Genomic DNA, 21,844 nt, shown 5'->3' with positions numbered 1-21,844 from the left:
AGTATAGATAGACAAATTTTGATTGATTTTATGGATTTGGGGTTCTTTCATAAAAGTAAATGGATAGTTTGATCATCGTTCTTCTGAGAAACAAGTATATTCTTTAAGCATTGAATACTGTACTAGTACTAGTATGTATATATATATACTAGTACTAGTACTAGAAACATAGTGTTTGATTTAAACTGCTATTAAGTTTTGTTCTCTGAACCTACTTTATACATTTTTAAAATTATCTAAGAAAATTGCTTTTTCTTTTGTTTCCCACTACCATGATAACATTTGTATTATCTTTTTTCATTGCAGTCAACCCATATACTTACTTTCTATTGTTTTCCTCTTGATCTGGACAGTGGGAAATAGAGCACTATGTTTTATATCCAGTACATAAGATGCATTCTGCCAAACTCCATGAAAGATAGAACCAGCCTATTAATTTGCATCTGGTGGCAGGGTAACTTTTAAAAAATATCAAGGGACAGCTAGGTGACACAATGGATAGAGTACTAGCCCTGGAGTCAGGAGGACCTGAGTTCAAGTCCAGCCCCATAATTAACCTAGCTGTGTGACTTTGGGCAAGTCACTTAACCCCTTAGGCATAATGGTGTTTTGGGAAAAGTTGTAGACTTGGAATTAGAAGACATGAATTTTAAGTTCTCATTGGGAAACTTAATAGCTATGTGACTTGCAGCGAATCATTCAACTACTCACTCTCATTTTTACATCTATTTAAAGGGGAAATAACAAAATTTATACTGCTGTTTTATAAGATTATAAGTTATTTGTAAACTTAAAAGTGTTACAAAAATGAAAGTTAATATATAGTAGTAGTAGTGCTAGGCAACTTCAGAGGCTGCTACCTTTATATCTTATGATCCTTTAATCATTTTGTTTTTAAACCAAATCATAACCAACTGTTTCCCCAACAGAAGGACATTTAAAAATTTTTTAAATAATTTTTTATTGATATCTTATTTGTCATGTCATCAATAGTTATTCTCAATATCTTTTCACCTCTTAATTCTCTTTTCATTGAATGTGTAGTACTTTCAGCAGTTTTCAAAAATGTGAACATGTCTAAATTAAATATTTTCTCTGTTGATTAGGCACAGTTTTATGTATATCAGGGCTCTAGGCTTCACGCATCATAGCCTTCTTAGTTTTGAGGATGGTGATGACACAGGACATGAATGGTTAGATAACAATGGTCTGTCCATCAGGTTGTTTTGTTTGTCAACTTGTTTGTTTTATTTGCCACCTTGTAGGCAAAAGCTGATGGGAATAGAAAGAGGCCCATACACACAAGCAGCAGACAAAGGAATAAATAATCTCAAAGAGACTGCCTTCTAATACCCCATAGAGGTAAGGGGAGGGTTTCTAGATTCTTGAGTTAGCCTCTTGATGACTCATCTACAAGGCAAAGTTTTCTCCAGGGGTAAGAACAGATTGTGAGCAACAGCCTGTCTTAAGGGCATTTAAAAATAGTGAAAGACCACAAATGTATTCTTTTAAAAATAGAAAAATAATCAACATAACTGATAGATACTTTGAAAAAATCTTAAAGTATATGCTTTGTATAACAACTATAGACCACTCACCTCCACAAAGCAGTGGATTAGGGCTGTCTTCTCTTATCTCTTCATTTGAGTCATGCTTGATCTTTATAATTCAAGTCCAGCCTCAGACACTTAATAATTAATTTAGCTGTGTGACCTTGGGTCAGTCACTTTACTCCCTAGGCATAGTTTTGTGGGAAAAGCTGTAGACTTGGAATTAGAAGACAGGAATTTTAAGTTTATTGGTAGAGAACAAAATTAGAAACCTAAAAGGTTTTTAGAAATAACCTAATTATATCACTTTGGCAGAATGTAGACCCACTAAATGGTGTGTCCAGTTCCACCTGAATCTCTCTAAGTCTTACATTATAGAGTGAATTATAGGCTGAATGTTCAGCAGGAAATTTCCAAAAAGGGCAATCTCCTTGCTTGAGATGTACATCAGCAGGTAAGTATACATATTTAATGAAATTTGGGTAAAGTCAAAAACACAAGCTACTGGTCTAATCTAAAAACATAAGAATTGGGTGAGATCCCAACCATTCCTTACAATAGTCTCTGCTTCTTCTGAAGGTCTCTGGGGTCAACATAGTCTATGCATAAACCTTTAAATAAACAATGTCTACCATACAAAGCAAGGTTCAAACAATTTAAAAATGTTTCTCAAATGATATAATAAAGTTTTCCCCACATATTCACTTTTTATTTGGGGGTTGTTCTTTCTATTTACATTATTGTAATTATTGTATGCATCAAGTATTGGCTCTAATTACATCAATATTTCCATATTTATTTGTATTCACCACACATTTTTTTGTATTCTTATAGCCAGTACATGTACTGCATTTGGGATAGCCATTCTCCAGTAGATGGGCATCTCTTCCTTAGGGTATAAATTCAGTAAGAGTCTCTAACTCAAAGGGTCTGGACATTTTGGGCAATTTATTTGTATAATTCCAAATTTCTTTCCATAGTGTGATATCATTTCACATCTCCACAATAACATAAGTCACTTATTCCATAACCCTTTCAATTTGGAATATGGCTATTTTTTAATCGTGTTTGCCAATTTTCAAGATGTGACATAAAGTCAAAGCTCAGGATTATTTTAATTTTTATTCTTATTATTAATAATTTGAAGTATTCTTTTATGTATTTGGAAATACTTTTCAGTTCTTCCAAGAATTATTTGATATCCTTTGAGCTCTTATTTATTGGAAATTGGCCATTGGTATTAATATGTGGGTATACACTGTGTATACCCACATATGTAATTAGTGTGATATGAAATCATTTATAAACATCACATGCAAAAATATTCATAGAAGAATTGGAAATTAAGTGAATGTCCATCACTTGGGGAATGACTGAACAAATTGTGGTATATGTGCATTATGGAACACTATTATTCTAGTAGAAACCAGGAGGGATGGGAATTCAGAGAAGCCTGGAAGGATTTGCGTGAACTGATGCTAAGTTGAGATGAGCAGAATCAGAACACTGTACACCATAACAGCTACATGTAGTCAATGATCAACCTTAATGGACTTGCTCATTTCATCAGCGCAATAATAAGGGATAATTTTAGGGTATCTGTGATGGAAAATACCATCTGTATCCAAAGAAAGAAATATGGAGTTTAAACAGACCAAATTTTTAAAAATTTTAAATTTTTTTTAAAAAGTTATCTTATGTATTACTTATATTTTATTTTTTTCCTTATGGATATGATTTTTCTCTCAAATTTTGATTTGAAGTTCAATTTTGATCAATGTATAGCATGGAATCAATGTAAAGACTATCAGACTACCTTCTGTGGGGGTGGGGTGGGGGAAGAGAAGCAAGGTCGAGGGAAAAATTGTAAAATTCAAAACATTACAAAAATATGATAGGATGTTATGAATCCCTTGCCAGAGAAATTTGATACAAAGATTTCCCTTCTTAACCTGGATAAATTAATGATAATTTTAAGTTTCCTGTAATCAAAGTTATCTATTTTATCTTTTGTAATAACTACAAAATTAAAACTATAATCTCATTTGGTTAAGAATACATCTCTTATCCATAGCTGGAAAAAAGTAAGTCATCTGTTTCTCTTAATTTTAATAGTCTGATCGTTAATATTAAAGTTGTATATAAATTTAGTGGAATATGGTTTAAAGTATTGTCATATATCTAACTTATATCAGATTATTTTCCAGTTTTCCCAGATATTTTTATCAAATAAATTTTTTTACTAGCTAATTTAAGTTTTCTACTTTTTCAAACACTGAACTATTAGGTTCCATTGTTTCTGATTCTGATACTGAATCTGTTCCATAGATCTAATTCTCTCTGTTTTTAAATGAGTTTTTTAGTTAAATAACAAATTAGAAATTCTGAGAAGAAAATCCTGAAATTTAAAGAAAACTATTGATCTAATAAATAAAACCAAGAGTTGATTTTTATGAAAAAAATAAAATACAAGAATACCAAATTACCAGTATCAAAACTGAAAAGGATAAACTCATCACTAATGAGGAAATTTAAAATTAATTCATAACTTTTGCCCAGCTGTATGCTAATAAAAAAATTATAAAACCTGATTGAAATAGATGAAGAGTAAATATAAATTATCTGATGAACAGATGAAGAAATAAAATACTTGAATAACCCCATTTCAGAAAAAGAAATTGAAGAAACTATCAATAAACTCTCCAAAAAAACCTCTCCAGGTCCAGATGGATTTACAAATTAATTTTTTAAACATTTAAGGAACAACTAATTTCAATTCTCCATAAACTGTTTTTAAAAATAAGAGACAAGAGTTCTGCCAAATTCTTTTTACGATACCAATTTGGTGCTGATACCTAAATTGGAAGAGCCAAAACAACGAAAATTATAGACCAATTTCCCTAATGAATATTAATGCAAAAATCTTAAATAAAATTTTAGCAAAAAAATTACAAGAAATTATTACTAGGATAATATGACATAATCAGGTAAAATTTATGCCAGGTAGGCAAGGATGGTTCAATATTAAGCATTCAGCATAATTGAACATATCATTAACAAAACCAACTGAAATCATGTGATTATCTCAATAGATACTGAAAGAGCCTTTAACAAAATACAACATCCATTCTTATTAAACACACTAGAGAGTATAGGAATAAATGGAGTTTTCCTTAACATAATAAGCAGTAACTATCTAAAACTGTCAAGAAACATTTTATGTAATGGGGATAAACTAGGAGCATTTCCAAAAGATCAAGAATGCCCATTATCATCTCTACTATTCAGTATAGTATTAGAATTCTAGCTTTAGCAATAAGAAAAGAAAAAGAAATTGAAGGAATTAGAATTGGCAATGAGGGAGCAAAACTTTAACTCTTTGCAGATGATATTGTGATATATTTACAGTAACCTAAAAAATCAACTAAAAACTACTTGAAACAATTAACATGCAGCAGAGTAGCAGGATATAAAATAAACCCACATAAATCATCAAGCATTCCTATATATGATCAATAAATCCCAAGGACAAAAGATAGAGAAATTCCATTCAAAGTAATTGTAGGCAACATAAAATACTTGGGAATCTACCTACCAATACAAATCCAGAAACTAAATGAACACAATTACAAAATACTTTTCATACTAATAAAGTCATATCTAAGCCATACCAATTAGACTATCAAAAAACTATTTTGTAGAGCTAAGAAATATAGTAGCAAAATTCATCTGGAGAAATAAAAGGTCAATAATGTCAAGGAATTTGGTGACAAAAATGCAGAGGAAGGTAACCTAGTTGTACCAGACTTAATGCTTTACTATAAAGTGGCTGTCATCAAAATTGCCTGGGACTGGTTAAAAAATAGAGTAATGGACCAGTGGTTTAGAATAGGTACAAAAAACAGTAAGAAATGATGATAGTAATCTACTATTTGACAAACCAAAGGCATTAGCTTCTGGAATAAAAACTGCTGGAAAAATTGGAAAATAGTATGGCAGAAACTAGGCATAGACCCACATCTCACATCCTATACCAAAATAAAATCAAAATGGGTGCAGAATTTTGACCTAAAAGGTGGTACCATAGACCAATTAAGAGCTTAAGATCAGATATATGGAAAGGAGAGAAATTTATGACCAAACAAGAACATTTTAAATTACAAAATGGATGATTTTCACTACATTAAATTAAAAAAGTTTTGCACCAATATAACCAATGCAGCCAAGATTAGAAAGAAAAGAGAAACCTAGGAAACAATGTTTATAACTAATGGTTCTGATAAAGGTCTCATTTCTAAAATACATAGAGAACTGAATCAAATTTGTAAGATTACAAGCCATTCCCCAGTTGATAGATGGTCAAAGGATATGAAAAGTCTATTTTCAAATGATTAATTTAAAGCTATACTTAGTCATATAAAAAATGCTCCAAAACATTATTGGTTAGAGAAATGCACATTAAAACAATTATGAGGTACCACCTCACACCTATCAGATTGATTAACATGATAAAAAGGGGAAATTATCAATGTTGGATAGGTTATAGGAAGATTGGGGCATTAATAATGCACCATTGGTGGCGTTATGAACTGATGCAACCATTCTGGAGAGCAAACTGGAACTGCACCCAAAGAGCAATAAATCTGATCAGACTCTGACCCAACAATAGCCAATTCTAGGCCTATATCTAAAAGATATCAGAAAAAAAAGGGAAAAGCCCCATATGTTCAAAAATATTTATAGTGGCTCTTTTTGGGCAGGTGGCAAGGAATTGGAAGCCCGTAAGTTGGGAAATGGCTGGACAAGTTATGGTATATAACTATACACTTAGAGTACTATTTTAGAGTACTCTTCTTCTATTGTACCACACTGTTGTTCCATAAGATGCTATGAATGGTCAGACTTTAGAGAAGCTTGGAAAGAATTACATGAGCGTGTGCTGGGTGAAAAGAGAAGATCCAAGAGAATGTTGTACACATAAACAACAATGTGAATTGATCAACTATGACGGATACAGCTCCTTTCAGCAGTTCAAAGATCTTAGACAACCCTGGGAGATCTATTATGGATAATGTCATCAATATCCAGAGGAAAAAAAACACACACCCCCATCTAAATGGATACCATGTTCACTTATTAAAAATCTCTCTTTTTCCTTCCTATCCCATGGTTTTCTTTCTTTTCCCTTAGTCTTAATTCCTCATACAGAAAATGCCTAATATGTAAATATGTTAAGCACAAAAGTACTCATACAACTTTTACCAAATTGTTTGATGCTGAGGGGAAGGGAAGGGAGGTAGGAAGGAAAGGTGGTTGAAAAAAATATGTAATTTATATGCAAATGGATGAATGTTGAAAAACTTCAGTAGCATATCATTGGAAGAATAAGATAAAATATCAGTTAATTTAAAAAGTTGAAATATTTTTGATGATTGCTCCATTATATAATATTATTATTATAATTTGAGTGCTATTCCTCCAACTTTACTTCTTTTCATTTCTCCTAATGTTCTAGATAGTTTGTTTTCCTCAAATGATTTTTTTAAAATCAAATTCTTGTATTAGTCATGTTTAAAAATACACACCCACATAAACAAGTACATACACACATATATGTGTGTGTAAATAATGTTTTTTTCTTTTAAATTTATTTTTATTGAAGATATTATTTGAGTTTTACAATTTCCCTTCCATCTCACTTCCCTACCCCCATCTCCCCATGGAAAGCAATCTGCCAGTCTTTACTTTGTTTCCATGTTGTACCTTGATCCAAATTAGGTGTGATGAGAAAGAAATCATATCCTTAAAGAAGAGATGAGAAGTCTAAGGTAGCAAGATCAGACAATAAGATATCTGTTTTTTTCTAAATTAAAGGGAATAGTCCTTGAATTTTGTTCAAACTCCACAGCTCCTTATCTGGATACAGATGGCATTCTCCTTTGCAGACAGCCCAAAATTGCTCCCGATTGTTGCACTGATGGAATGAGCGAGTCCTTCAAGGTTGAACATCACTCCCATGTTGCTGTTAGGGTATACAGTGTTTTTCTGGTTTCAAATGAATTTTTTTAAACAAAACATCCTCCTGGTAATTTGATTCTGATAGAATACAAAATGTAAAGTAATTTTGGAAGCACTATCATTTTTATTACATTGTCATGGCCTTGCTATTGGTACTGAATATTCCTCTAGCTATTTTAAATTGTTCTTTAGGCAGCACTTTGTAATTGAATTTATGCAAGTCTTTGGTGTGCTTTCTTAGGTTAAACTCCAGATAATTTTTTGTATTTTTTAATTATGTGGAATGGAATTTCCCTTTCTCTTATTGCTATTTTTGGGGGGAGGGGAGGGCTGTTGGTATATAGAAATGCTGTTGATTTTTGAGGGTTGATAGTCTAAAAAGAAACTAGGTTTTTAGACTTCAATTTTGCTAAAGCTTTTTTTTTAAATTTATTATTTTTATTCTCATTTTGTACAAATTTTTTTTACATTAATAAAATATTCTTTACAAGTAAACAAAATACCCCTCCCCCCCTCCATGAATATAGATAGACTTGTTTGGGTGAAAAAAGTAAAGGGGAGAGGAAAAAAATTAAAATAAAAAAAATAGTAATAATTGTAGGTATGGCCAGGTGGCGCAATGGACGAAGCAACAGCCCTGGAGCCACGAGCACCCAAGTCCACATCCAGCCTCGTAAACCCAACAATCACCCAGCCGTGTGACATGCAAGCCACCCAATCCCCACTGCCCTGCAAAAAACAAAAAAAAAAAAAGAAAAAACACCCAAAATGAAATAAAATAGTAATAATAGTAGGGGTGGCTGGGTGACAGACAGAGCATTGGCCCTTGAGCCAGAAGCACCTGGGTCCAAATCCGGCCCCAGACACCCAAAGATCACCCTGCTATGTGGCCCCAGGCAGGCCATCCAACCCTACTTGCCCTGCACCCTCCCCCAAATAATCATAACAAAAAATGTGCTTGAGTCTTTGTTCCAACACCAACAACTCTGTCATGGGTGGATCTCATTCTTTATGATAAGTCCATCACAAAAGTTATTTCCATATTTTTCCACCATTGCCATTGCTGATCGCATCTCCCGCCTTTCTTATTTCTCCACTACCATGTACTCTATTTTCTCTCTCCTTTCACTATGACTCTGCTGTAGGGTAGCTGAGTGGCGCAGCAGACAGATCCCTGGTCCCGGGGCCAAGAAGCCCTGAGCCCCCATACCACCCCTTAGGCTCAGAATCCACCTGGCCCTGTGGTCCTGGGCAGGCCTTTCATTCCCAGCCCCTTGCAAGAAGTAAGAAAGAAAATGTGTTATATCTGGCCACTCTCTCCCCATGGTCCATCCTCTCCTCCTTTATTCACATCCCCACCCCTTCCCCCTGCTCCCCCCTCCTTCTTACTCCAGATGTCTTTACCCCATTGAGTATATTTGCTGTTTCTTCTCCTAGCCATCTCTGATGAGAGCAAAGTTTCCCTCATTCCCCCTTGCCTCCCCCCTTCCATATCATTGCAATAGCTCATTGTAATAAAAAAAAAATCTTATGTGAAATATCTTGGACTATTCCCCCTCTCCTTTTTCTTTCTCCCATTCCATTTCCCTTTTTTTTCTATTGACTCCATTGTTACACCATATTTTATCTTTGAATTCAGCTTTCTCCTGTGCTTCAACTATAAAAGCTCTCTCTACCTGCTCTATTAACTGAGAAGGTTCATATGAGTATTATCAGTGTCATTTTTCTATGCAGGAATACATGCAGTTCATCCTCATTAAGTCCCTCATATTTCCCCCCTCTCCTCCAATCTCCATGCTTCACCTGAGTCCTGTATCTGAAGATCAAACCTTCTGTTCAGCTCTGGCCATTCCAAAAGGAACCTTTGAAATTCCCCTGGTTCATTGAAAGTCCATCTTTTTCCCTGGAAGAGGACATTCAGCCTTGCTGGGTAGTTCATTCTTGGCTGCATTCTAAGCTCTCTTGCCTTCCGGTATATTGTATTCCAAGCCCTACGAGCTTCCAATGTAGTTGCTGCTAAGTCCTGTGTGATCCTGACTGCAGCTCTACGATATTTGAACTGTGTCCTTCTGGCTGCTTGTAATATTTTCTCTTTGACTTGGGAGTTCTGGAACTTGGATATAATATTCCTGGGGGTTGGGTTTTTGGGATCTCTTTCTCTGGGGGATCGGTGGATTCTCTCCATTTCTATTTTGCCCTCTGCTTCTAGAATATCAGGGCAATTTTCCTGTAGTAATGCTTTGAAAATGATGTCAAGGCTCTTTTCCTGATCATGACTCAGGTATTCCAATAATTTTTAAATTATCTTTCCTAAGTCTGTTTTCCATATCAGTTGTTTTTTCAATGAGATATTTCACATTTTCTTCTAATTTTTCATTTTTTTGGTTTTTAAGTATTGATTCCTGATTTCTGGTAAATTCATCAATCTCCCTGAATTCTATTCTTTGTCTGAAGGATTTGTTCTCCTCAGAGAGTTTTCTTATCTCTTTTTCCATCTGGCCAATTTTGCTTTTTAAAGCATTCTTCTCCTCAATAACTTTTTGAACTGTTCTATCCATTTGACCTAAGCTGGGTTTTAGCATGCTATTGTCTTCAGCATTTTTTTGGATTTCCTTGATTAAGCTGCTGACTTCATTTTCATGTTTTTCCTGCATCTCTCTCCTTTCTTTTCCAAGTTTTTCTTCCAACCCCCTCATTTGGTTTTCAAAGTCTTTTTTGAGCTCTATCATAGCCTGAGCCCAATTTCTGTTTTTCTTGGAGTCTTTAGATGCAGGAGCTTGCGCTTCCTCATCTTCAGACTGAGTATTTTGGTCCTTCTTGGGCTCATTTGCAAAATATTTCTCAATAGTCTTCTTTTTGTTTCTCTGCTTGCTCATTTTCCCAGCCTGGGCCTGGTTTGGGGTGTTTCTTGAGCTTTTGGGACACTCCCACAAGGGTCTCAGTGTGTGAGGTTCTGTCCTCCCTCCTGGTCTGTGAATGACCATAAGCGCCCCCCTCTGCCAAGGGGCTGATGTGGGGGGGAGGGCTGCTGTTCCATAGGGGGGCCTAGACTATGGTCAGGATCTGAATGTGGTCAGAGCCTCAGAGTCCTGTTTCACAGCAGAGGACAGAGCTCTGCAGTCTCTCTTCACTCCCCTCCCTCAGCTCAATGGGCTCATGCCCTGGGGGTGCCTGCTTCTGCTTCTGTTTCCTGGATCAGGGCTGGGGAAAGAAGATGCTGCTTGCTGTGTGCCCTGAGGGCTGGGCTCCATGTGCTTACTCTGGCAGAGGTCCCCCGCTGTTCCCCCACTTTGTGCCCAGTGCTCCTCGGGGTGCAGCTCAGGAGACTCCCCCGCTGCTGTGAGCTGAGACCCCCAGCGCCCTGGGGCTACCTCCACGAGGCTGAGGTTCTTTGGCTCTGGTGGGCCACCCCTCTGTTGGGCTGCCTCTCCAACCCCGGGGAGCAGAGCCTTTCTGCTCTTTTACAGGTTACCTTGAGTAGGAGAACTGCCTCACTGGGTCCCTTTGTGGGTTCTGTCTCTCGAAAGTTTAGTTAGAGTCCTTAGCTGATGAATTTTATCAGAGAGCTCCTAAGACTCGATCCCTTCTTGTCGCCATCTTGGCTCCGCCCCCTTGCTAAAGCTTTTAATTGACACAATATCTTTGCTGACTCCCTGGGATTTTCTAAGTATACTAACATATTATCATTAGCAAATAGGAACGCAGCTAAAGCAGTCCTCAAGGGAAAGATCATATCTCTATAAACCTACATTTTCTTTCTTTATTTTATTCCTTTTAATTAATTTCTTGTTTTCTTTCTGTTGCTGGCATTTTTAGAACTATATCCAATCAGGGGAAGAACAGATATCTTTACCTCACTTCTGAATTTATTGGGAAAGGTCCTAGTATATTGTCATTCCTTATTATCCTTGCTTTTGGTTTGAGATAGATGGTTTTTATGATATTTAAAAATGTTCATCTATGCCTCTATTTTGTAAGGTTTTTAGTATAAAAGAGCACTATTCTTTATCAAAGTCTTTTTCTGCATCTATTGATAGGATCATGAGACTTGGAATGTTTTGGTTTTCAATTTGATTAGTTTTTTTTTAATATTCTCTAATGTTCAGTCATCTTTGCATTGATGGTATAAAGCCCACTTGATCATCATGAATGATTCCTTGAATAAATCACTGTATTAGCTTGTTTGATAGAATGTGTTTTAAATTTTTGAGTTTATGTTCATTTAATGGTTCATTAATGGTTTGTACTTTGTAGTTTTATAGTTTTCCTTTTGTGTTTTATCCTTTCCTCGCTTTAGTATTGGCACAATTATTGTCTAATAAAAGAATTCTAGTCGGGTTCTTTGTTGCTCAGTTTTTGAGAATAATTTATGAAATATTGGTCCTAATTGTTCCTTAAAAATTTGGTAGAAGTTTTCTGTGAATTTCTCAGAACCAGAAGTATTTTCCTACCTTTAGATGGTTCTTTTACAGTCAGATCTTTTTCTTTCTTCCTTCCTTCCTTCCTTCCTTCCTTCCTTCCTTCCTTCCTTCCTTCCTTCCTTCCTTCCTTCCTTCCTTCCTTCCTTTCTTTCTTTCTTTCTTTCTTTCTTTCTTTCTTTCTTTCTTTCTTTCTTTCTTTCTTTCTTCTCTCTCTCTCTCTCCCTCTCCTCTCTCCTCTCTCTCTCTCTCTCTCTCTCTCTCTCTTTCTTCTTTCCTTCTTTTGTTCTTTTTGGTTTTGCAAGGCAATAGGATTAAGTGACTTATCCAGGGTCATACAGCTACATAATTATTAAGTGTCTGAGGCTGGATTTGAAATCAGGTCCTTCTGAATCCAGGGTGGGTGCTCTTATCCACTGCACCACCTAGCTGCCCCTCTTTTTCCTTTTCCAAGATTTTTTTTTAAAGATTTCTGTCTTACCTTCAGATAGTTTTATATTTTTAAGACATTCTTCTTTTTGTCTTGTACTTTTAGTTTTGTTGGCACATGACTGCATAATGTTTTGATTTTAAAAAATCCTTATGGTTCTGTTGTGATTCTCTCATATTCATGTTTTTCTTGATTTGATTTCCTGCCCTTTTTAAAATCAGATTAACTAAAGGTTTATCAATTATATCTTTTCAGAGAACTATCTTCTAGTTTTATCATTTCTTTAGGTTTTTTAAAGTTCTAATTTATCTGTTTCTCTTCTTATTTTTAAAATCTCCTCTTTTGTGCATATTTTAAATTTATTTGTTGGATTTTTTATTCATAAAAAATGCATATTTAGTTCATTAATCCTCATTTTTTTCTATTTTGTTAATGTATGTTTATAGAGATATGATCTTTCCCCTGAGGACTGCTTTATCTACATTCCAGAACTTTTGGTATGTTTTTTCATCATTGTCATTTTAATTCACATAAGTTTTATTTCTATGATTTGTTCCTTAATCTACTCATTATTTAATATTTCATTATTTTCTGTTTGTGTCTATATCTTTTGTCTGTCCTTGAACTAGTGACTTTTTATTGCATTGTGTTTTGTAAAGGACAAATTAACTATTTCTACATTTTTACATAAGCTTGCAATATTCCAGTGCCCTAATATATTTTTAGTTTTTATAAAAATTGGACATGGTGTTGAGAAATATGTAATTCTTTTGTAGTCCCATTTAGAAGATACCATCAATCTTTTATTTCTAGCTTTTCCAACAATTTGTTCAGTTTCATATTTTCTTTTTTTTTAATCTTTGCTAGACTTAGTCAAAATAAAAGTATTGAAATCTCTTGTGACTATTATGCTACCCTCTGCCCTCTTGTGACTCAGAAGGTGTTTCCTTTATGAATTTCAATGCTAAGGCATTTGGGAAATGCAAATTTATTACTGATACTGGTTGGTTGTCTATGATTCCTTTCACGATGATGTGATTTTCTTATTTATTATCTCTTTTTAGTATTGGTGTGTTTGTTTTTGCTTTGAAAGATTATATGATTATAACTCCTGCAATTTTATTCACTTGATACATCTTGATTTTTTCATCTCAGTTTTATTATGACTTTGTTTTTAAATATATTTCTTATAAGCAACAAATTTTACATTTTGTTTTTTTATCCAATCTCACTCTTTTTTGTTGTATTGAATTATGTTTAAATTTTCCTTCAGTTGTCTCACAGATTTTTTTCAGATTATGATTTTTCTTCATTTTATGTTGTAAACATAGTACTATGTTTTTTCATTTATTTCAACTTTATCTTTTTAAACATGGCTTTATTTCCAGTTGTTCCTTTTCTTTTACCCCCAATTCCTTTCTCCTAATTACCTTATTCTCTTTTGGGTTTTGATTATTAATTCTTTGTTCTTTTCTACTTTGGTTATTTAAGTCTTCTTTTACCCATCTCAGTCAAGTACATTCTTCCTTCTTTTCTTTAGCCAATCTTGTTCATCAGTTTTTAAATTTTAATTTTTTGTGATCCTTTCCAGAGGGAATTTTCCTCTCCATTTTCTCTTTCTGTCTACTTTATGCCCTCATTCTCTAGTTTCTGGGCCCTATAATTAACTATTTCCTTTCTTCTCTGAGTTCTTCAAGGAATCATAAATTTAAAGGTATCCTCTTTGAGTTATCTCATGGAATTTTCTGCCTTTGCCTTTTGGAACTTATCCTGAGAATGGAAAAGGCATGTTCCCACTTCCAGAACAATTCCTGCAGACGATAAGAAAATAATGCCTCATTTTAGCACTTTCTTGTCCTTATAATTGTTGTTACATTATGAAGTCCACTACAGAACTGAACTATACTCTCCTTTTGATTGTCTTCTTTTCTCCATTTGCCTCAAAGTTTCCTCCCTTGGTACATGACTTCCCACTCTCTCAGGTGCTTTAATATAATAAAGGTGCTCCTTTAATATAATAAAGGTGTTCCTTTAATATGCAGCATCCTCCCTCCCAAGTTAAACCAGTGTTCTTTTCAAGAAGCATATCCCCCAGACTCCAAGGTTCCCATCTTCTTTCATAGAAATTTCTCTCTTCAGTCATAAGACTCTTAATCACTGGGAACCCGTCCCCACTTTTAAAGCAAGGCTTCCCTTCCTTCCTTTCCCCTTTCCAATACTTCTCCCCACCTCCTAATCCTCTCTACTGAAGTTTATTTCTAAAATAAATTGTTAAATTCAGCTACTGTGTGTTTTGGAGTTTGCAACCTGGGCTTTTTTTTTAAATACTCTGAATTTTTTTTGATTAATATTTAATTCTCTATATTTAGAAGTTCTGGGCATTTCTCATGTATTATTTATTACATTATGGTATTAAGGTGTTTAGACCTGTTGTATTTTGGGAGACCTAATGATGGTGTTGATGTTGTTGCATCTTCAAGACCATTATATTTTGCTTGCATAGTGAGCATATTTTCTTTTAATGTCATTGTCTTTGGCTTTATTTCTAAATTATCTCTCACTTCTTTGTATTTGCATTTTCTATCTGTGTTCTCTCTTTTCTTTCTTGGGTGAGACTTGCCATTGCAATTCTAGTCTTTCCACTCTTGCCATTATTCTTGCGAGCAGGTTTTAAATTCTGTTCTCATAACTACTTTTTTCTCTTTTTACTAGATCTGGAGATCATAATTTCTTTCTGTTATTCATATTTTGCCTCTTTATCTGATAATTTTCATTTCAAAATATTTATAACATTCTTGAACTTTCTGGCCAAGATGGTGGAGAGAAGACAGGCACACACTGATCTTTCCTCATCTATGATATGAAACAAACCTCTTAACAGAAATCTGATCCACAAAACCCAGAAAGAAAAATCAGTAGAAAGAACATCTATCTCCAGATTTGTTTTCCACAGACCTAGGTGATTCCCAGTGTAGAGGGCGGAGCACCTGGGGCTCAGCCTGATTAGCTGCAGGGTTGGAGCCCCGGGAGCCTGAGGGCCCCAAGAACCAGACCTTCTTGATCAGCAGCAGGGCTAGAGCCTGATTGACCACGGGGGCTTGGGTCAACTAGGGAGCAGAGGCATTGGTGCTGGCGCTGATCCTCTGGAGCTTGCCAACAGGGCGGGGGTGGGGGGCAGTTCCGTTGCAGGAGAGCTGCGAACACCATCCCTGGGCTCTTCTGGTCTGAGGAACTCCAAGTCCATGACTCCATTACTGGTGAGCCCTCTTCCCAGAACAAACACAATTACAGACCTTCTGCCCCAGGCACAGGTATGTGAGCAGAACCAGCCCAGCTAACAATAGGGAGAGGGATGACCTCACCCCAGGGTGAAGGCCACCTTTGATTAAGACAAAAGTCCCTTCAGGCTAAGGGAGAAGACTTCAATCAAGGTCACAGGCACTCCAGAGAAAGCAACCAGCACCTCCTACTGGCCAGCTGGAGAAATTGCACTCAGTGAGTAAAGCCCCTAGGGATCCTAACACCAAACCTCTGTGAACCAGCACCTCCCTAACTCAAGGTCTTAGTAAAAATGAAGAAAGGTCAGTGGAAAGGTAGATCCATAAAATTCTTGGAAGGAAAAGACCCTAACTCAGAAAGACCTAGAACCTCTGAGGAGAATATGACCTGCCCTCCAGCACAGAGACTTCCTTGAAGAAATAAGGAAGGAGTTTAAAAATCAATTGGATCTGGAATCAGGAGTACCTGGGTTCAAATCCGGCCTCAGACACTTAATAATTACCTAGCTGTGTGGCCTTGGGCAAGCCACTTAACCCCAATGCCTTGCAAAAACTAAAAAAAAAAATCAATTGGAAAATTTGGGAAAAGAAGCCCAAGAAAAAATTAACACCTAGCAGGGGTGGCTAGGTGGCATAGTAGATAAAGCACCAGCCCTGGAGTCAGGAGTACCTGGGTTCAAATCTGGTCTCAGACACTTAATAATTACCTAGCTGTGTGGCCTTAGGCAAGCCACTTAACGCTGTTTGCCTTGAAAAACCTAAAAAAAAAAATTAACACTTTGCAATGAGAAAACAAATCATTGGAAAATACAATTGGACAAATGCAAAATGAGAATAATTCTCTCAGATCGTCAATTGGACAAATGCAAAAAGAAAATAATTCTCTCAAAACCTCAGTTGGTCAAATGGAAAGCTCTTTCAAAAGTAGAATTGACCAACTAGAAAAGGAATTGCAAAAGGTAAATGAAGAAAACTACTCTCTAAAAAAAAGAATGGAGTGGAAACTAATGACTTCATGAGATAGCAAGAGGCTGTTAAACAAAATCAAAAAATAGAAAAAAATAGAAGAAAATGTAAAATTCCTCATCAGCAAAATCATTGACCTCCAGAATAGATCAAGGAGGAGCAACCTGAGAATTATTGGACTTTCTGAAAACATTGAAGAGAAAAAAAAAAGCCTGGACTTAATATTACAGGATCTAGTGATGGAAAATTCCCCTGATATCATGGAACCAGAGGGCAAAGTAGTTATTGAAAGAATACATCAGTCTACTCCAGAAAGAGATCCTAAAATGAAAACACCAAGGAATGTTGTGGCCAAATTCCAGAACTATCAGATAAAAGAGAAAATCCTGTAAGCAGGCAGAAAGAAACATTTTAAATAACAAGGAGCCACAGTAAGGATTACACAGGACCTGGCTGTATCAACATTAAGGTATCAAAGGGCCTGGAATGCAATATTCCAAAGTGCAAGGGAGCTTGGAATGTAGCCAAGAATCCACTATCCTGCAAAACTGAGCCTTCTTTTTCAGGGGAAAAGATGAACATTTAACGAAATGGAAGAATTCCAAAAATTGCTGATGAAAAGACCAGAGCTAAATAGAAAATTTTGACATCAAACAGGAGGGTCAAGAGACACATGAAAAGGTTAAAAAATGGGGGGGGGGGTAAAGAAAAATATTTATAACATTCTTTTCTTTTAAAATTTAAGTTACAGATTCTCTCTCTCACCTCTCCCCCATCCATTGAGAAGACAAACAACATGCTATCAAATAAACATGTGAAATGATACAAAACATTTCCATGTTAACCATGTCACAACAAAAAAAGGCAGAGAAAAAAAAAGAAAGGAAGAAAATTTTACTTACATTTGAATTCAGAATTATCAATGTTCTTTCTGGAGGTGGATAGTATATTTTTTATTATGAGTCCTTTGGAAATGTCTTGTATTATCATATTAATCAGAATAGCCAATCCCTTTATAGTTCATCATCATTGCAACATTTCTGTTACTGTGCAGAAAGATCTCCTGATTCATTTTATGATCTCCTGTTTTATTTTGCTTTAGTTCATATAGGTCTTACTGTGTTTTTCCTGAAGCATCCATGATCATTGCTAAATGGTACTCCATCACGTAGGGCAGCTGGTTGGCACAAGTATAGAACACTGAAGCTAAAGTTAGGAAGACTCATCTTCTTGAGTTCAAATCTGGCCACAGGTGGTTACTAGCTGGGTGACCTTGGCAAATCCCTTAATCCTGTGTTGCTCAGTTTCCTCATCTAGAGGAAATGCCAAACTACTTTAGTATCTCTATCAAGAAAATCCCAAATGGGATCACAAAGAGTCAGTCATGACTGAAACAGCTGAACACCACTACATCACAATTATATGCTACATCTTTTTCATCTACTCTCCAGTTGATTAGAATTCTTTTAAATTCCAATTCTTTGCCATCAATAAAAGTATCTGCTTATTTTCAAACTTTCTGAGTTTTCTTTTTTCTGTAATCTTTGATAATTTCATTTATTTTCCCTTATTTTTCTCTCTCCCTCCCTCTCATGGTGGTTTCCTTAGGCTAAACGCAGAGCAACTCAGCTTCTTTAAACACTGGGCAGGCAGTTCATGGTATACCAGTCTAGGCCTCTTCTCCAAGGGACTTTTGGATTGATAGAAATGGGCCCAACTAGATGTCAAGTACTCCCTCTGTTCCCAACTGCTCTAGTCTGGCACAGCTTTTTCTTTGCATTGATTTTTGTAGTCCAAGTCCTTGGGAACATTGGGAATGTGCTATATTGTTGAGCTGTGTTTATAACCAGAATCCATGTCTTGCCCATTTCCTCCTGTTTCTGACTCAACAGCAGAGGTCTTTTGCAACACACAGTGCTACCTGCCAAGATAGTGACTCTGTGGCTTCAGTCTAGAACATAGCAGAGAAGCTGGTCCTGGCCCAAGCCAACTCTGAAACCTGCAGCCAGGATCTCCACAGTCCTAGAAGGAGAGAGGGAAGAGCAGAGTGTAGGGTTTTCATTGGCTTTTTTTTTTTTACTTATTTATTTTTAGTTTGAATGTCCTAAGTTCTGAATGTCCTAAATCATGGTAACACATGAGGTTTCTTTTTCATTGGTTTATAATTTCTGTTTTTGAGGGATTGAGTGGATCAGTGGAAATATCTGGTTCCCCATCTTGTTTATCAGGGGACCCAGAAATCAATTGCCCTGTTTCAAAGATGTCTAGGAAAGAGATTTCCAATCCAGTCCATCAAACAGTTATTACTGAGCAACTAAGGATATGAAGACACAATAGAAAAGAGCCCTTTCCCTCACAGAATTTATAAATCAATTCATGACAAATACAGTTGTCATAACAATAGAAAGTATTTTTATAATTCATTTTTATATTTTTGTTTTATTTTCTCCTTTATGGTTAGAATTTTGTTGTATTTTGTAAAGGGTTTGTGCTTAATATTTCTTTATCAGTTCTTTATACTCTGGCTGGGAATATTTGTAAAAGTATTCCAAAAGTGTTCTAAGCTAGTATTTGCTAAAGACACTGGGAATACAAAGACTTAATGGAAAATAGTCCTTGCCTTCACAGGGCAATTTTTGCATTTAATATTTAGTATTATTATAGTCTAGTCAGAATCTTAATTTATTTTTAAAAATGAAACTTTTTTTGATTTGTCTAACTCTACAAGAGGCACATTGAGTCTCTAATTTTTTTTGTTATCTAGGTCTTATAATTCAGTTAACTTTTCCTTTCAGTACTTAGAAACTATCCAGTTCAATGTATTGATATTTAATATTGTTATTGTTTCATTATCTGTGGTCTTTTAAGCAAGTTATAATTTCCTTGGGCAGCTAGATATTGTACTGGATAGAGTCAGGTCTATTTGAGTTAAACTTCAGCCTCAGCCTCTCTTTAAAAAAAAATTAAAGCAGTAGGGTTAAGTGACTTGCCCAAGGTCATACAGCTAGGCAATTATTACACATCTGAGGTTGGATTTGAACTCAGATCCTCCTGACTCCAGGACCAGTGTGCTATCTACTGGGACATCTAGCTTCCCCCAGCCTCAGACTCTCAATTTGTTGTATGACCTTAGGCAAGTCACTTAAACCCTAATCTCTCACTTAAAACCTAACCTCATCCTGTAAAATGGCAACACAAAGGAGAAGGAAATGGTAAACTCTTTTAGTATCTTTGTCAAGAAAATTCCATGGATAATGGCCCATGAATAATGACTGAACAACAACAAAAGAATTCCCTTTGTCTTTCTTAACTTTTATCTTTTTATTGTTTCCTTGCCCAAGATGATGCTTATCACTCTTACTTTTTTTTAGATTCAGTTGAGAAATTGATTCTATGCCAATCCTTCCTTTATGAGCTCTTTATGAATCTTTATATTCTAAGTGTTTCTTCTACTCAGCATATTGTTTTATTTTCTTTCTAATTTATTCTGCCCCATTTTATTTATGAGTTCATATCTCATCAGTATTCAAAGTTATATCTTAAAGTTGTTTTATTGTCTATTAGATCCTGTTATATTTCCCTTTTGCTTTGAAAATAGGAAGAAAGACACCTTAGGTACTTGTAATTTATAGTACTTAGTCTTAGTCTCCTCCTTTCCCTTCTTTTAGTCTTCCCTTATATAATTCCATTTACATTCTCCTCCACTTTATTGCAATTCATTGCCCTTCTTACATTGATATACTACTAGGACTATGAACTCCCCCTTTAAAAAATAACAACAAAGCAATCTTCTTTTTACTTCACCTAGTTAAAAATTTCATTCATTGGATCTAAGTAAGCACTTTTGACTAAAAAAGTTGGTTAAATTAGACTGGTAGAGATTGGGACTTAGAATTTGCAACAGATGCTGAAGTGGCTTTTAAAGGACCCCTTGATTGGAAACTATTATACATATTGATAATCCCAGGAACCTTGGTTATTTTAGTTACTGTAGACACTCTTACTTGGAGACCAGATTGGGAAAGAGGCAACAATAACTATTATTGTTGTTATCATCATCATTATTATCATTATTATTATTATAAATTAACATTTATATGACCCTTTAATATTTCAAAGTATTTTACAAATATTATTTTATCCTTCTAATATAATTTTATCCTCATATCCTCCCAGGAATGGAGGTCTTATTATTCCCTTCTTACAGATGAGGTATGTGAGCCTGAGAAAGTGACTTGCCTAGGATCATATAGTTAGTAAGGTTCTGAACTCAATTTTTACTGATTCTATGTATAACTCTCTATCCACTGGTGTACAGTTAAAAACAGAGTAGAAAGTTTTGGGCTGAAAGCATAGAATCGTAGAGTATCATAGAAATTCTCTGCTAATAATAATGTTGATAATAATAGCTAGAATTTATATAGCATGTTAAGGCTTGCACATTGCTTTTTTTACATTTGTTAACTTACTTGATCCTCACAACAACCCTTTGAAAGTGGTTGCTATTTTTTCACCATTTTGTCAATGAGGTAATAAACTAAGACACAGAGAGATTGGGACTTGATCACAGTCACATATCAGTGTTGTAGGAAGATTTTGAAATCTAGTCTTCAAGACTCAAGTCATATATACTCTTTATACATTGTGCTGCAGAATCAGTTTTCCTATGGAGATTCTTTCTTCTGTGATTGTCTTTGTGTCTTTATTTCTTTCTGTTTTAAGGTGGTGAAAGGGAATCAGGCTTACATGTAATGTATTACCTGATCTTCTTACCAGAAATTGTATCCAATTTAATTTAAGGCAAGCTATGGGTATTAACTTTTGATTCTGTCAGTTTAACTTGTTTTAAAAGCTCCATGACTCTGTTTGATGTCACTTTAGAAAAGAATAGCATTGCAGACCAAATTTGCATTTGCATGTACAAATGTATAAATGCTTTACTTATATGTTAGTTTTCCTTCTTTAATCTTGTAAATAAAATGAAATTTTCTTAGGATGGTTAAGATTTCTCCATACTTCACTGCAACTGCAGAGTTGTGTCTGCCTGAAAACTTTTGGGAAAAGAGTATAACAGTTCTTTATTTAGTGTCTATTATTGTCCAGGCATTATATTAAACACTACAAATATTATCTTGATTCTCTATGAGGTAGGGTTCTTATGATTCCCATTATAGTTGGAGAAAT

At 35.2% G+C, this 21,844-nt stretch overlaps 1 protein-coding gene across 4 annotated transcripts in view; it reads left to right on the top strand.

Annotated features, from left to right (window-relative positions):
• Window positions 1-21,844, top strand: part of STK3 (serine/threonine kinase 3) — a 511,742-nt gene that overhangs the window by 335,132 nt on the left and 154,766 nt on the right. For 3 of the 4 annotated variants that reach the window (XM_074200516.1, XM_074200514.1, XM_074200513.1), the window contains one exon: window positions 12,863-12,913. The exons of the other annotated variant lie outside the window; for it this stretch is intronic. In XM_074200516.1, the coding sequence (XP_074056617.1) occupies window positions 12,863-12,913 (51 nt within the window). The remainder of the gene's footprint in view (window positions 1-12,862; window positions 12,914-21,844) is intronic. 4 annotated transcript variants of the gene reach the window in all.

Source organism: Macrotis lagotis, chromosome X, assembly GCF_037893015.1.
Source record: "Macrotis lagotis isolate mMagLag1 chromosome X, bilby.v1.9.chrom.fasta, whole genome shotgun sequence".
Lineage (NCBI taxonomy): Eukaryota > Metazoa > Chordata > Mammalia > Peramelemorphia > Peramelidae > Macrotis > Macrotis lagotis.
Note: the sequence above shows the minus strand (reverse complement) of the source record. Positions and strands in the feature narration are given on the sequence as shown.